The 15,706-nt window shown below is 46.7% G+C and overlaps 2 protein-coding genes across 2 annotated transcripts; one reads left to right on the plus strand and one right to left on the minus strand.

The window, feature by feature from the left end:
* The first annotated feature begins 1,025 nt into the window (after positions 1-1,025).
* On the plus strand, positions 1,026-9,694 carry LOC115310655 (protein ALP1-like). Its single transcript, XM_040502487.2, has 3 exons — positions 1,026-1,450; positions 3,741-3,948; positions 9,238-9,694. Exons 1-3 carry the CDS (start codon positions 1,136-1,138, stop codon positions 9,627-9,629), a joined length of 915 nt encoding a protein of 304 aa, XP_040358421.1. The 5' UTR covers positions 1,026-1,135; the 3' UTR covers positions 9,630-9,694.
* Positions 9,695-10,605: 911 nt separating this feature from the next.
* LOC121836685 lies at positions 10,606-14,662 on the minus strand. The gene is made up of 4 exons (XM_042291646.1): positions 14,422-14,662; positions 13,406-13,698; positions 12,435-12,617; positions 10,606-10,853 (listed from the first exon to the last, which is right to left on the minus strand). Exons 1-4 carry the CDS (start codon positions 14,655-14,657, stop codon positions 10,606-10,608), a joined length of 960 nt encoding a protein of 319 aa, XP_042147580.1. The 5' UTR covers positions 14,658-14,662.
* Between the last annotated feature and the right edge of the window lie 1,044 nt (positions 14,663-15,706).

The raw sequence follows: 15,706 nt of genomic DNA on the forward strand, positions 1-15,706 counted from the left end.
CCGCGAGCTTTGATACACCAGCGTGTCATGCGTGGCGAAAGCACAATCGGTACTGGTGATTTCGGGCCCATGATGCCCAACAATGGTTGATGGTCCGTCGTTATTTTCACAAGACGTCCCGGGACATAGCGATGAACACGGTCCATGGCGAAAATGATAGCCAGTCCTTCACGGTCCAATATACCATTTCCGAAAGTCAGTCTACCCACCTTGTGCAGAGCCAGACCCAACGCTCTAATGGCGGAACTACACTGTTTCTCCACACCAGAAAAATCGAACGTCTTCGAAAGCATACAGCAGAAAAAGGAAAAGATGTTGGTCGTTTCACGTCGTCTTCGATGCACGAAATCGAAGGTGCTTCATTTAGCCGCGCATGATCTCCTATCGCCGCCATTAGAGCGGCAATATTGGAGCTTTTTGGACTGCCACAAGAGGACTCTGACTTTTGAAAAGGGTCTATTGCGAGTAGTTATTTTCAGCCTTGCCGAGCGTTTTTGATGCGAACACGATCGGAGCCTCATTTCCGTCCGCATCTAGCTGTGCTAATAGAGAGTTTTAGTATATCGTTCTGGCTTTCCCGCTACGGTATCCGCAGTCCGCTAGGACCCCCGCAATATGTACCGTAGCGGACCCACGCATTCATGTTTTAGTGGCGCGTTCGCAACCTTCGCAATTCGCTATCGTTGCGAGAGCTAACGCAACGCCACAAGCGACTCTTTCAGACACTAAAGTTTACGTAAAATAATTTATTTTAGTCTAATTTTTAGTAATCGCTTACTAGCGTCACTATTTATATTTTATATTTCTTTTTAAGTTGACTAAAGTGCTCATATCTGCATATTTTGTAAATGAGCACAACTGATAGTCACGCTGGCCAATGCGATCCAATCTATGTCAAGCCAGTCAAGCGTAAGGCCATTCGCCATCCCTCGGACGCTGCCGCCTTGTCGTGACTCGTGTTCGTGCCATCGTGCCTCTTACTATGAATCGCCGCGGGATCTTCTCCGACCCGCTAGTTCTCTCCGCTCTTAGCTGGCGCGAGATTGAAGACGCCTATTTATTACTAGAAGAACCTCCGAACCGCCGTTTCAAGTCCGAGCGCGGTTTGTTGAACGTAGACCGTCTAGACGATGAAATGTTTAGAAGTATGTTCAGGTTCAGGAAGGAGCACATCGGAGAGCTTCAGCGTGCTCTTTTGATGCCGGAGACGATCACGTCGGCGCAAGGTGTCCAAATGGACGGAGAGGAAGCCTTGTACGTGACACTACGCCGTTTGGCTTACCCAAACCGATGGATCGACCTTGAAGGGGTCTTCGGCCGTCATTCGAGCGTGCTCTCAAGCGTCGCCTCGAAGGTCATGCTTCACATCAACAACACCTTCGGGCACCTGCTGGACGATCTAAACATCCACAACTGGCTCGACGTGGCAAAGTTGGAGCAGATGTCTCGGGTAAGGATCTCCACACCTGGCAAAACAGTACTCGTACAGTGGCGTAGCCACGAAAGGTGTTCAAGGGTCAAAACACCCCCCGAAATTTCAACGTTCCTCTTTACCCCTTTCCCTTTTCCCCCTCTCAATTTGTGTGTGTGTGTGTTTGTCTGGTGTCAGTTTGTGTGGGTAACGTTTACAAACATTACCCGCAGACAGTTTGTGTGGGTAATGTTTACTAATATTCAGCACGCAAGTCGTGAAAGCAATGAGTTCAATAGCCAAGCCGTCACTTGACGCTTTGTCAAGAATTATTATTGACCTACAACTTCAAGCGTGTCCTCAGGGTCTCCAACAAGGACTGGCACATTTACGTCTGGCGGCATCGTCCTCCCTAAGTGAGGACGATGTTGTGGCCAACGTTAAATAAACTTTCTGGGGAAGTTCTGGTTTGGACAACAGACGTGGAAGGACCGCACCACTTAGCACGTCTCAGCGGTACAGGCAACTTGCTTTTGCCCGGAGGCCTTGTATCCTAATGTAAACCGCCTGCTGCGAATCCTAGGCACCGCACCTGTTAGCACTGCTGAAACGGAATGTTCGTTCTCAAGACTTCAAAGACTCGACTCATAGTTAAGAGCTTCATTGTCCCAATAGCGCTTGCTAGGGGTTGCGCTTCTGAACATGCACCGGAACATCTAAGTCAGCCCCGAAAGTGTCCTCCCGCCAACTCTATTGACCGATGGCGGCTCCCACTAAATCTTTAGACCCCACAAAATGATTGAAATTGGCACTTTTTTCTGCTCCTTTCTCGTAAAATGGCATCAAAGAATGTAAAGAACCCAAAGCATGACCATAGCACGACCATTTCTGAAAAATGTGATCTACGCATGCAGGCACATAGGCAGGAGTTTGTTTCGGGGGGGGGGGGGGGGGGGGGGTGTCGCGGGGTTGCCCATGACAAAATGCTGCTTGAGCGGGAGAGGCAGTCCCAGGAAAATGGAAGAGTTCGGGGGGGGGGGGGGGGGGGGAAGGGCCGCATGGGTCCCCCCTGGCTACGTGCCTGCAGAGCCATATATGTAGATAGTTTGGTCAATGGGAGGTGCGGGCAGAGCCAGGGCGTGTGGCAGACTCGGAAAGAGGGCTTGGCATGCTCTCTTGACCAACCAGAAGCCGAAAAGAATCCCCTAGCGGTGGTAGCGAGAAACAGTTCTGATCAAAGGTATATGCTCGTAAAAGGTCAAATAAGCGCGTAAGAGTAAAGTGTAGTAACTCTTTGTGGTTGAAAGTGGGGTTCACGTGTTGTTTGGATCATAATCATGCAGAGAGATGTAAGAAACGAATGCGCCGCGCAACTCTGTTTTGCGCGGGCAGAGTGTGACCGCTCGGACGGCAGATTCTCGGTGCTTGGCGTACGGATTATTTCGATCGTATCGCTAGTCGCACTCTTTAACCATCATTTTGGATGAGCGTGATTGAAACATCACATGTACCACATTTTCAGCCACCGAGAGTTACTCCAATGCGGTTATCAGGTTTGTTTCTCGCGACCACCGCCAGGGTATTATTTCTGGCTTCTGGTTGGTCACATTCAAATTTCTGAAGATGCCCTGGAACACGCCCAGCTTGCTTTCGGCCAATGGCGCCTCCTCATTTGTCTCCTATACTTCCCAACGAATGGCCAAACTCTCTACATATATGGCTCTGCGTGACTGCACACAGGAACAATGAGCATGATGTTTCACCTGCTCATTGCCCCAGTGCACATTGCAGTTTTTATGTTTAATCATATTTTAAACTTCACTATTCTCTGGCACCCTTCTGTAATTTTTAGTCATTGGATACCTGAGTGTTCCGCAGAGAAGTGTATGCAGACGAAGAGGCAAACAGCGCACAGTAAACGAGGACTAAAGAAAAGGGAAGTGCAAACAGGACAAGTGCTGATCAGTATCAACTAACAACCCACATCGCCACCCCTATTAAGTGTATGCACCGGAATATTTTGTGGGCCTGTCTGGACTTTTTTTGTTCACAGCCCATTATTATATTTTATGATTGTGTGTCTTCGTTGTTCACCATTAAAGTTTCCCTCTTTAAAGATTCAATGAATGAGATGTGGCAAAAAAGGTTGAATTTCTGTCTTCTAAGAAACTGAAAAATAGTAACTAAGATTGTGTTTGTGCAATTTCTTTTCCTCTCTTGTTTTCTTTTTTTTTTCATTTTGAACAGTTTGAGCAAAGAAAAACGCCCACTGAAAAAATTTTCTGGGTATGCCTTGCCTCGTCTAAAACTTCATTCTGCTTTCTACCAGGCGGTCCATGCAAAAGGAGCGCCCCTGACGAACTGTTGGGGATTCATTGATGGCACGGCACGCGCCATCTGCCGCCCCTCAGAGTCCCAGGAGGAGTATTTCTCTGGGCACAAGCGCCACCATGTGGTAAAATACCAATCAGTTATGTGTGCAAACGGAATCATTTGCGAGCTTGACGGACCATACAAGGGACGTCGACATGACTCCGGTAAGTGTTGTTGCCTGAGACCAGCGATAAAAAGAGGGTACAGAGCATATCAGTGTCTCGAATGGGAAATTTGAGTCAGAAATAATTTCTTGAAAGGGTTGTGAAACATATGTAGAAAATTCTGAGCTATATGCTTATTTGTAATCCTGATTGTCGTGGCGGTGCCACTATCGTATGGTGGCGCCACTAGCACTTTGCATGGCTATAAAAGAGAAGAGATGATAAAGATAAGGAATCCTCATTGGTACTGAAGGAGCAGTGTCACTTTGGCTGCTTCTGCTGTGGCAACAGTGGCGACGAGAAGGCGATAGCATGAGCCTTATGGTGTTTCCCTCATTCCTGCCTGCTCCTGGAAAACCTTCTATTCTGTGGAAACAGTGGCAACATGTGTTTAACAACTACTTGCTTGCTGTGGGAGGCGGCGCCCACTATCATGCTCGGCAGAAGGCCCTACTGCTGCACTGCCTCTGGGTTAAGGGCCAATGGATCTTCTACACTCTTTCGGAGACGCGCCCTCCGATACTGGGACTGCGTGAACCACCTCGGCATGTTTGCTCGAAGCGCTAACCGCGGCTAAAGTCAGCCGCAGTACCTAGGAGAAAGACGTTGCCATGCCGACAATTATCGCGTTCATTTAGGCTTAGGAATGGCCAGAATCGAGAGACTATCTAAAAAATGCGGCCAGGTCATTGCTCATGCTTTGAGATTTAAGTAAGTAACGCAAAGCGAAAGCGTCTTCCGCCATTCGCTGACTTACGCGCCCGATATTGCAGCTACAACGACATATTAGTTGCAAAGCGAGAGGCGCTCACTCACCGGGGCATCACCATGATTCCCCGCATCCCTACAGAGCCAGTCATGTGATTTTAAAAGCCCTCTCCTAGGTACTGCGGCTAACTTTAGCCGCGGTTAGCGCTTCGAGCAAACGGGCCCTGAAGTCCAAAAGACACCCACTGCACTGGACAAGTACGATATCGCTCTGGCAGTCCTGGGGAGCTACTTTGCGGCAACTTGAAACGTGTCCGACGCACGACATGGCTTCGGGCAGCGAGTGCAGCTACCTGGGGAATCCATTGACACATTTTTTGCTGAACTACGGGACCTGTCGTCGACTGCGAGTTTGTAGCCATGGTGGACGACCTCATCCAGGACCAGCTAGTTGCAAAGACGTCGATCCACCAGCTACGAGAGCGGCTGCTCCTGGAGGGCACTTGTCTCACCCCGGACCTTGCATTGGTCATCGGTTGTTTGGTCGAAGAAACAATACGCTATTCCAAGGAACTTGTATCAGCTTCAGCAATGCAGAAGGTAGACGCTAAGCCTATGCGGAGCGCCGATCAACCATGGGAAGGTGAGCCTCCGCCCCCTCTGGAAAGAAGTTCTACCGTTCTAGGTCGTCGGGACATCTTGCGAATTTTGGTACATGCAAGACAAGAAGGAAAACATGCACTGCATTTGGAACATTCTGGCATTTTCATGCTGTCTGCATGAGTACCGCCGTCCACATTAATGAAGTCCGCGCCATCAGAGAAGTTGGCTGCTTGGATAGCTGCGAGGATGCCGTCCTCAGTATTCCACAGGTACAGGAAAAGCAGTATCTCCATTTCTCTTCATGTCGAGGGGACGGTGTTATATATTTTGGTTTACACCGGGTCAGCAGTTTCGATAATCTCTGAAGATACATATCAGAAGAATTCTGATTCTTCGCTTCGGCTACAGGAATTGGCTGTTAATTTGTTTGATTTTTCGCAGCGGAATATTGGAGTGACAGATTGTTTTGTTGCCGTGGTTGGTTACAAGGAGTGAAACGTTGACGTGCATTTCTACGTCCTATCGAAAGGCACAAACATACTTGGAATCGAGGCCATCGCTTGTTCGCCCCTCAAAGTCAATGGTCAGGCATTGAAGTGTTTCAACACTACGTGTGTGCTGCTGCTCCATGGGAGAAACTTGGAATCAAGATTGTGGGACCTTTGTCATGTGCGCCAAATGATCACTGGTATGCCATTATGTTAATTGACGAATTCATTAAGTGTCCGGAGGTGTGCCTGATGAAGAGTGATGTCGGGAAGTATTGTTTCTTTTTTATGGCCGGTGTTTATTCATGAGGGCTACCCAGCCAAACTTGTCAGCGATCACAATCGTCAGTTCATGTCTGCCGAGTTTGAAGTATTCTTGAAAGATCGGGGAGTGAAAAACACCTTTTCCTCTGTGTATTATTCTCAAAGCAACGGCCAAATTGGGCATTTTAAACGTGTATTCGAGGACTTTGTGCAACTCAGTGCCCACGAGCAACGGCCCCTGAAGGAAGCTGTGGTAGAGTACCTGGGTGTCTATCGATGCACTCCTCACACAGCCAATTGTGAGAAGCCAGCTTTCCTGCGGCACGGACACCGTCCCAAGACGAAACTGGCCATTGTGGGGGGACCATCCAGAGACTTCTTGAGGGACCGGGCAAGACATCTTGCAAGCCTACGAGAGCATATGGCCCAGTACCAATGGAAGTCCAAAGCATACACGGACCCGCCGGGGAGCCAAGGTCAGCCAGTTCGAGCCAGGAGAGAAAGTTTGCATCAAGCTCCCAGTGCACATTCCAAAAGGCCGCACCAGCTGCTGGGCTTTCCAAGAAGGGGCAGAAAGTGTCAATATGCAGCGGCAAAGATCCGCCAATGCAAGTGTTTATTTTTAGGCGGACGATTCTGATGCAAGACAAGCTTAATTCTGCGGTTAAAAAATTCACTAAAACCCCACATTTCTTTTACGTTTAGGGTGCCACAATAGAAAGTTCGCCCAAGCGGTGAGGTTGTTGTCATCGACACCATAACCACATTGTAAATTCCGATTTTGCGAAGTGTTTAAAAACAACACAAGGCTCATTGTGTAGTGTTCACTGGTGGTTGCAGGGTTTTTCATTTACAGCCTTGATGAAACAAAAGGCAAAGGGCATCGACATCACGAGCGAGTAAAGCCATTGCAAAAGCTTGCACGACCATAAACGCGTTATGAAAGTGGAGTTACCTGGCAGTTACAAAATGTGTCCTGCAAACTTAACATTCTGAGGCTGTATCTTGGGTGTTAGGTTTGTTGAGGTTTCACTAACACTCCTGCTTTCTACTCCTTCAGCTGCCCTGTTATGGGGCACACCAATGAAACAATCGCCAGGAATTGCTAGAAACCGCCTGAAAAGTGGTTGCAGAAATAAAGAAGGGCTGAGAGACAATTCTTGCGAATCAATGAGGCGGCATTAGCCATGATCCTATGGCTTGCAGGGCGTGTTACATGAGAATGGCTATTACAATAGCATGACATCAACAAATTGAAATAAGCTGCTCATTTCACAAAAACAAATACAATGGATATTTGAGAACTATAAGGGCAGGCCTCAAGACCTCTCCATAGACCCACCTTCCAGCAACATGGCCAACTAGAGGTTAGCCAAATTTATTGTTTTAAGTTATTGCAAATAATGCACAAATTATGCCAGATGACAACATTTATAGACGCACATTCAAACATCTTCCCAATTAGGCACAAATTGTATAAAGTCCGCAAAAGACTTCACAATAGCCAAAAATCCTTAGTAATATTGAAGGTCTGATGTGCTTCAATAGCCCTTCAATTCAATAAAAGAAATTGAGGGTGCTTTTGGTGGGCACTGACATATATGTAGCTGTAGCTTTCTGATCATATTTTTCATGAGTTATGTTTATGCTTCATATTTATGTTTCTGTATGTTAGACTTATTAATGGGCTTAGATGGGCCAGTTGGTACATTGCAGATGTGTGAATGATTGAGCCAGTGAACACGCAGCATCCACTAAGACGACACCGTCAGGGCATCTAGACGTTCATTGCAGCAGATGCTCTTGCACCCCATCATTCAACAGCACACAAATTTTGGCAAAATACAAGGTGTCATGCAAACTACATAAGGCTTTTGAGATTAGGGCTAGGGGAAACAAGTGCACCAGCAAAACGTCTTTGGCCCTATGTACGTGTGAGTATGAGTATTTAAAACGTGAGCTGGGTAGGGATTGATTGATGACTGTACGTCCCCGTTGGGAATAATAGTGCATACTTTTTCGGTACTTTATACCCTTTGCTAGACTTATGTTCTCAAATTCTTTTACTCTATCAGTAACTGTTCTACAGCTGTTTCTTTTGTTTTTGTTGTTGTAGAACATGAGGTTTTCCTTGTGCAAGTTTTTGCCTTTTGCTACACACAATGTAAACTGCCTCTTGCTAGAACTGTAAAAGCCGGCAGAGTCCTCATTACGCACTGTGGCTTAGTCTCTTAGCACCTCCTGGTCAATTGGGAAACAAATGAAAAAGGAAGGAAAAGAAAGACATGCAAATGTTGTAGCTTCCCTGCATTGCATGTGTGCACTTCTATGCAGTGCGCAGCTGTATTGAAAAGAAGGAGACTCGAGGGGGCATACAACAACAGGATCTACAACACAGAGAAAATGCCGTTAACGTCTCCCAACTGCACTTTTGAAAAACTGGTGAAGTTCCAAAAAGAATAGTCCCTTCGTTAAATTACTCGAGCACCAAGGAGCATGCTGAGAGTTTAGTTACAAGTGCTACACATGATGTCTGCAGCAGTAACTTTTAAAGCGAAAATATAGACCGACACGCTGTTTACAAACAAGCCCGCCTTTGCCCACACCAGGTGTGGGCACTGCGCGTGAGCAGAAATCGAATTTGGGAGGAGTGAAGCGTCTGCGCATGGCGCTGTGCCGCCGACAGCGCCACCGCAGCTGCATGACGTCAGGGCCGCTTGTTGGTCTATAAAACAAATGGTACTTTGCATGTCTGTTTGTCAATGCCTCATTTTGGGTATTTAGTTAAACTTTCTTAGATTGCTAAGGTGAGCGCATGCAGTTCATATACATCCCCAGAGTGCTCCTTGGTGCTTGAGTAATTTGGCAAAAACAGTTGATTAGCGAGGGCATTATGACTAAATCAGCAGTGTCCATAATCCATATGTGGCTGGGTCATGAGTGATGGCTTGGAGGAGGAGTTTTAAAGCTTGTTTTTATCTGTAAAGCCCTCAGCATTATGAACACAATTCGCTGTATGGCGATGGGATAGAATTTAATCAAAGTGATGTTGACTTACCTTACAGGAACCTCATGGCATGTCTATACTTTATTTTTTACTCCGGGTAACTTTGTTAATTATTTGTATTGCCTGCAGAAATGCTCCACTTATTTGTGCTAAAACTGAATGTAAATTAATTGCAGATGATTCACACTTAATCTCCTGCATCAATTCATTCCCCTGCAGGTATGCTGCGAGAGAGCCAGCTGTACGACAAATTGTTGCAGTTGGTGGATGGCCACTCATATGTGCTATATGGTGACCCGGCCTATCCCTTGAGGCCACTTCTGCTCAAGCCTTATGGCTCAAAGGCGACCCCAGCACAAGTGGAATTTAACAAAGCGATGAGTACCGTAAGGCAAGCCGTCGAATGGGGGTTCGGCAAGGTTGTTGCCGAGTTTGCCTTTGTTGATTTTAAAAAGAATCAAAAGATCCGCAAGCAAAAAGTGGCTCTCATGTACAGGGTGGCTGTCCTTCTGTCAAACTGCCACACCTGTATCTACGGAAGCCAGATCACTAGCTTTTTTGATCTGGATCCTCCGACACTGATAGAATACCTCCAGCCCATGTCTAGGTAATAGCTTTTTTGGTTTGATTTTATGTGGCATGAAAGGCTGGCAAATTGCCGATACTTAAAAATGACAGAGTGCCTTTTAAAAAAGCCTCACATTTCTTACAAGTGCAGAACCCAGGGATCCTGGGCTCAATCCCCGCCCCTGCTCGTTTCGATCTGGATGAGCATCGTACCGGCGTGCGGTCGCGTATCACTACTGCGTGGTGCACGTTAAAGACCCCAGGTTAGCGGTTGTACCACACTGGCTAAATTGCTCATCTACAGCCGAGACACCAGATGCCCACTGAGGCAGACTAACTTCCGGCTGTATAAACATACACACAACAATTTGCTTTTTGCTTACAAGTGCACTGCCGTGAATAGTTGTGCATGTGACAATACCCAACTATACTTTGTTCACCCTTCAGCTGAGACTGCAGACAAAGTGCAAGTGCGAGCTAGACCGCACTCCTAGCTTCGAGAGGTGCATTTCTAGCACGAGTGCTTTTTCTGCTTTAAGAACACTTCACAGCAGCTACCCCGAGCTCTCGTGTTTGTGGCATTAGCTGCAGTCTCAGCTTAATGGTAAACAGAGTATGGATGAAGCACAAGGCAATTTCAATGAACTATGATGTAAGTGGGATAGTGCGTGCCATTTTTACAGTAGCAAAATAGATGACAAAAATAGGTGTCTCGTTGCCAAGCTTTCCAAGTAGCAGCTGGTTTTCCTTCAAATCTGCTTTGACCTCGTCGGACTGTGCCATCCAACATGTTTATATTGTACAGTGTGTCTACCTGCCCTCAAGCATTGTACATATATATTTTCAGCAAAATCAAAAACTTGCAGACTATATCAATCTACTTTTTTTCTTCTTCTGATGTGTTCATGGTTAAAACAAGATTTGCCACTGCAAATGGCGTCCTTTATTACTGGAATGTTTTGCAGATCATATTCAATAAAATTTGTCATCTCCATTTATTGGAAGTAGAGCCACAAATCTTCAATTACTTTTGGCCTGACCGAGCAGGAACTCGAACATGATCCGTCGCTGTTCGGAGAGCTCGCGCCTTTCCTCGGCTCTCGCCTGGGCTTCCTCGGCAAATCGTTCACGCTCAAACTCCAGCCGTTTTTCATCTAGAGCGAGTCTCCGCTCTTCTATATCGAGCTCCCTCTCTCGAATGGCTCGCTCCTGATGACTGCGCTGCTGCAAGAAGGCGGCCACGTCCCCATCGCGAGTTTTCTTCTTTCCTGCAGAAAGTCATGTGTAAAAAGGAAAAATGACAGCAGAGTGAAAACAGTTCTGATATGGTTCACCCGTACAACGATAAGCAACTGGTTGTTTCTAATGTTCTGATATGCTCTCATTAGAATTAAACTTGAGGAAGAAAACAAGAAGGACGGACGACCACAAACTTCTATTGGAAGTTTGTGGTTGTCCGTCCTTCTCGTTTTCTTCAAGTTTAATTATCCTTACCAACCGGCTCGTTCTGTCCTTTCTGATAAGAGGTGCACCCCTGCTTTAAAAGTGCCTTCCACACATTTGAGCCCACATTTGTAGCTCTTGTTGTACCACCTTATTAAGATGAAACTGATTATTGCAAACCAAGCACCTCAAAAAGAATTAACTCACTCGGGTGGGCATTGTCAACAGCTGTAGTGAACATATTTAACCCAATTACTGGCAGCTAATGGAGTCCCCAGGCAAAATCATATTTCATTCACTATGCTTTGAATGTAAATTAAAAATAATTGCAGCCGTTGCACATGGGATACCTAATGCCGGACCGAAGAACCTAGGCTTCAGCACACGTGTAGGTACAGTGCCAATCAAAATAGTGAAGCCTCACTAGTGTGGTACTGCCTGCTGCTCAACCTGCCTTTTTTTGTTAGTCCTGCCTCAACACTGCTGCCGCACTTTATCCAAAACAACGTAAAGGGCTGTCCAAATAGGATTAATTTCCGGCCATTTGCTACATTTGACGTGACGGAAGTGAAGGCTTTTTTACAATCTATATCCGCCTTCATAGTGTAAAATACCGGACAAGCGCCCACTCAAAATTTAGAGATAATCACGAAAAAATGGGGGATTGGCACTTATCCGGTCATTAATTTTACATATAAATGTACTGTGCATATTTTTTCATATCTTAAAAATTTGGATATGGGTGCTTAATGTGGAATGGGCGGATGCGCGGTATTCTATGGTACATTCTTTTTGCCGCGGGGAAAGCAGGCTACCAGAGGGAAGCTTTTCTCCTGACAAAAAGAATGTATGAGAGCAGATGGGAAGCGTAGGAAAACCTCCACTGCAGGTACAGCAAATGCCACGAACGGCAGAAAACATGCCGTTTGGACAGCTCTTATAGGGAGTTTGGGCACTTTGTGTTGATGGTTCACACACTCAAAACAATCAGGTGCTCAACACAGGTGCTTAATTTAGCTTGTGGCATGTAGGTAGCTACATAAGCACCCGCTCCTGCAACTCTTTTCAGCACTGTGCTACCTACTTCGAATTGTTCTTGAAAAAATGAAATTCCGACAAGCTGCACCCATGAAAAGCAAACAATTTCCAGCAAAAAGAGCTTAGTTTAGACTACTTGCTGAACAACGCAATTAACGAAACATGCAATTTGAGGTTCTTCGTGCTTGGGAAGGCAAAAGTGTTTGACACCGCTCAATTCAGCATGCTTCCTTCCAATTGATTGAGAGTCTTGATGTCTAGTACAAGACTTGCCTGGAGTAGAAATTACTCAAGTAAGATGCAAGTGGTCCTGGAAACACTGCACAAAAAATAATCATAAAATGCTTAGTGAATATTGATATTCATACCTCGCAGTGCCGCAGTTCTTGCCCTAGGTGGTGGTGGTGACCTCGTCCGATCGGACCCATTGGCCCCATCGGTGGACGTCGACTGCGAAGGGCCTCCGGTGGCAGGCGTGGCAACTGCAGGCGTGCTTCTGGCGCCATTCTCACACATCTGCATGAGTAGAAGAGACGCTGGAGACTCCTCACCTGCACATAACGTGTGAAAGAAATTGAGTGAAATCACAGTTTTGGCAACGCTCAGCCTCAAGCACAGGGTTAACCTATTGTGAACCGTGCAAAGGCATTGTAACGAATGCCAGAAGCATCTGTATGTGGCACACTACACAGGCTGAGGTTCTCTTCTAGAGCCTCTACAAACGAAGCAAAGAAGTGTAGGAGAGGCTGGGAGAGGGAGGGGGGGTGCAATTGAAAAGGTTGGCTCGGGGAGAGCTAATGGCCTTAAAGAAGGCAAGTTTCTGGGTGAATTTTCTTATTAAGGGTCCTTCCAGACTACAGGCAGCCTCTCGAGTTCTCTGTGGCTTGTGAAACTTCAAGCTTAACTATAAAGATACCTGAATCGCCTTATAAATGTATGAAACTAACACCATTCGTTTTTGTAACAAAGTATGTCATCACACATTCCAGTAGAATCAAATTTTCATCTATATCTGTGGACCAGTGTTTGCTCTGTTCGATGGGCACCGCAATGTTTGTTTATGCTGATGCCACAACACTGTAAAGGGCTGTGATTTTTGCAAGACTTCGTGTTTTTCTTTTTTAGAAACCTTTGTGCATACCGTAGTTCAAGAATGTCGGAAATGCATAGTGATGAAGCTCCAAGAACGACACCGATGCCAAGAGTGCTGTGAAAAGCAAAAATCTTGTTTTATGCACAGCCCCTTTCTTCACAAAAGCCTGCAATTAAGATTATTATTCCCCATTTTTATCACTGGAGACTAGGATTTCGGACGCTGGTCTATGCAGATTATACTTGCCCATAATGTTGTCCGAATCTTCGTCCACTGCCTCCTCTGCGTTGGCTATGTTCTTCGCAGCAGCGGCTGCTGCATTGATTGCCGTCACAGCTGTCTCCCTGATGGCATTGGCGGCGTGTAGCTCTGCCCTGGCCGAAGCTTTGTTGGTCCTGCTGCCTGGCCCTATGGCGTTGCCCGGCGTCATGCCCACTTTTCTGGGCTGGACCCTGACTTGGTGGCCGAACTCCCTCGCCATGTCATTTATTTCTTGGAGCAGTTGCTCCTTTTCGGAGTATTGCTCCTCTGTGCCAGACCTAATGTTTGAAGAATAAGATGGAAATGATTGCAGCAGGAGTATTTCAATTCAACACAAGGTGATTTAGTATCTTTAATTGTTAGATGCGAGTTGAGTTGTTAAGATTTAGCATATCTGCACGCAACAACCCTGAATTTTATTTAGTCACACCTGCAGCAAGTAACTGCCTCATGAAAAGTCATGCTGCATCAACATAGCCATTGGCTCTTATCAAACAGGAATACAAAACTCTGCATCCGATCAATTTTCACTTTTGTCTCATGTGGTCAAGCCACATGGGTACTTAAAAGGTCATCCCCGTGAGCAAGGGAAGAGGAAAATAAAATGTACAGTGGGAATCGATATGAGCTGACTAAAAAACGCTGGCCGGGGCGGTAAAAATCACTGGAAAATCTGGGAAAGAGCAACGCAGACCATCTCTTTATTAATTTCGGAGCATTGGAAATAGAACGAAAATAAAATGCGTTAAACAACGATTCCCTTGCAAAATATATGTTCCGTAAAACAGACTCTCAATTTCACAAGATATAAACTCCGAAAACACGACACCCGTACTATGAATACAAATCTGGCGTATCCGTGGCTGTGCCCTCATTGCATCACCGCTTGCCAGTCCTGCACAGGTCAGTTCAGGCAGTGGATCTCAGAACGAGCCGCAGACCGAATGTTTCGCCGATTTCAGCTTAAAATACGCTCAAGGAACAGAGGTTACTGTACTTACTTTCTTAAGTTTGCCCTGTCCTCTCGACGAAAGTGGCCGAGTAGCAGGTCGCAGCGTTCGCGTATGGCACGAGCTGTGAAGTTTTTCCCGGTTGCTTTGTTGACCATCTCTGTGACTGCTCGCCACCTGTCGTGGTCCTCGAATGGGTTTGTCGCTGCTACCTCTTGTAGCAGCAGAATGTCGTCTGCCACGACGAAGCGCGACCGCACAGCGGGCACATTCAACGCGGCAGACATCGCGGACATCTTGGAAGTGATCGAGAACGCTGGCTGTCCCCGGCATTCCCTAATCTCGCAACGACTCGTTCTCGCGAGACCCGCGCTAGCACATCCCGCTACCTCCCCCGCTATTTTTGCAGAACAGCGCGCCTCCGCTAGCCTCCGCAGCTCCGCTAATTTTCCGCTAGCAGCGCGCATGCGCCGTAGCGTCGTCGCTCTAGCGTATAGCGTAGCGGGAGAGCCAAAACGATCTACTAAAACTCTCTAATACTGCGCCGACGCTGTAGGGGAACGCGTCACATGACACGATCAAGGTTTTGTTCTTGTTGTAGTGCGCGAGGACCGTACGTTTTGCGATGTCCTGTTTGAGCTGCAGAAAGGCTCGTCGATGATTTTCTTTCCATTCCCAAGGGGTGTCTTTCTCTAGCAGTGTGTAGAGATCTTTTGCAATTTTTGCCTGAATTGCCAAAAATCAGTCGTAAAAGGCTAGAAGTCCGAGAAACGACTCTAGCGTTGTTCGACTGGTCGGCTCCGGCATTTCGTGGATAGCTTTGAGTTTTTCCTCAGTCAGGTGCATCCCGGCAGCATCGATGGTGTGTCCGAGGTATTGTACTTGTTCCAGTGCGAAGCGGCACTTAGATCTTTTTAGTCGTGGACCAGTTTGAGCAAGTCTCGTCAATACTGTGTCCAGTCTAGTCATGTGCTCGGCATTGTTTGCCCCGCTGATAATCATATCATCGAGGTATATCCCGATACCCGGGATTCCTGCTAAAACAGTTTCCATCAATCGCTGGAAAATTGCTGGAGCAGCTGCGATGCCAAATGGCATCGTCTTGACTCGATAGAGACCTTTTATAGTGGTCATGGTCAATACGTCAGCCGTCTCTGTTGTCAGTCGTAGCGGTTGATACGCTTGAGCGAGGTCTAGCGTCGAAAATACCAAACCTCCTTGTAAATTTGCCAGGATTTCTGGAACCGTTGGCATGGGCTACACTGCGAGCTTTGCTTCCTTGTTTACCGTGCTTCGGTAATCTCCTCATAGCCGGGGCCGAGATGCGCTCCGATAG

The sequence above is a fragment of the Ixodes scapularis genome, unplaced genomic scaffold (genome assembly GCF_016920785.2).
Source record: "Ixodes scapularis isolate PalLabHiFi unplaced genomic scaffold, ASM1692078v2 PGA_scaffold2__306_contigs__length_199485367, whole genome shotgun sequence".
In the NCBI taxonomy this organism is placed as follows: Eukaryota; Metazoa; Arthropoda; class Arachnida; order Ixodida; family Ixodidae; genus Ixodes; species Ixodes scapularis.

Bases quoted from the DNA above. Each gene is read 5' to 3' on its own strand.
- LOC115310655 (XM_040502487.2), top strand. From the start codon at position 1,136: ATGTTTAGAAGTATGTTCAGGTTCAGGAAGGAGCACATCGGAGAGCTT. The intron at 1,451-3,740 runs GTAAGGATCTCC...GCTTTCTACCAG, and splicing joins AGTTGGAGCAGATGTCTCGG to GCGGTCCATGCAAAAGGAGC. The intron at 3,949-9,237 runs GTAAGTGTTGTT...ATTCCCCTGCAG, and splicing joins GGGACGTCGACATGACTCCG to GTATGCTGCGAGAGAGCCAG.
- LOC121836685 (XM_042291646.1), bottom strand. From the start codon at position 14,657: ATGTCTGCCGCGTTGAATGTGCCCGCTGTGCGGTCGCGCTTCGTCGTG. The intron at 12,618-13,405 runs GCAAGTATAATC...CGTTATGTGCAG, and splicing joins AGATTCGGACAACATTATGG to GTGAGGAGTCTCCAGCGTCT. The intron at 10,854-12,434 runs GTATGAATATCA...GACTTTCTGCAG, and splicing joins AAGAACTGCGGCACTGCGAG to GAAAGAAGAAAACTCGCGAT.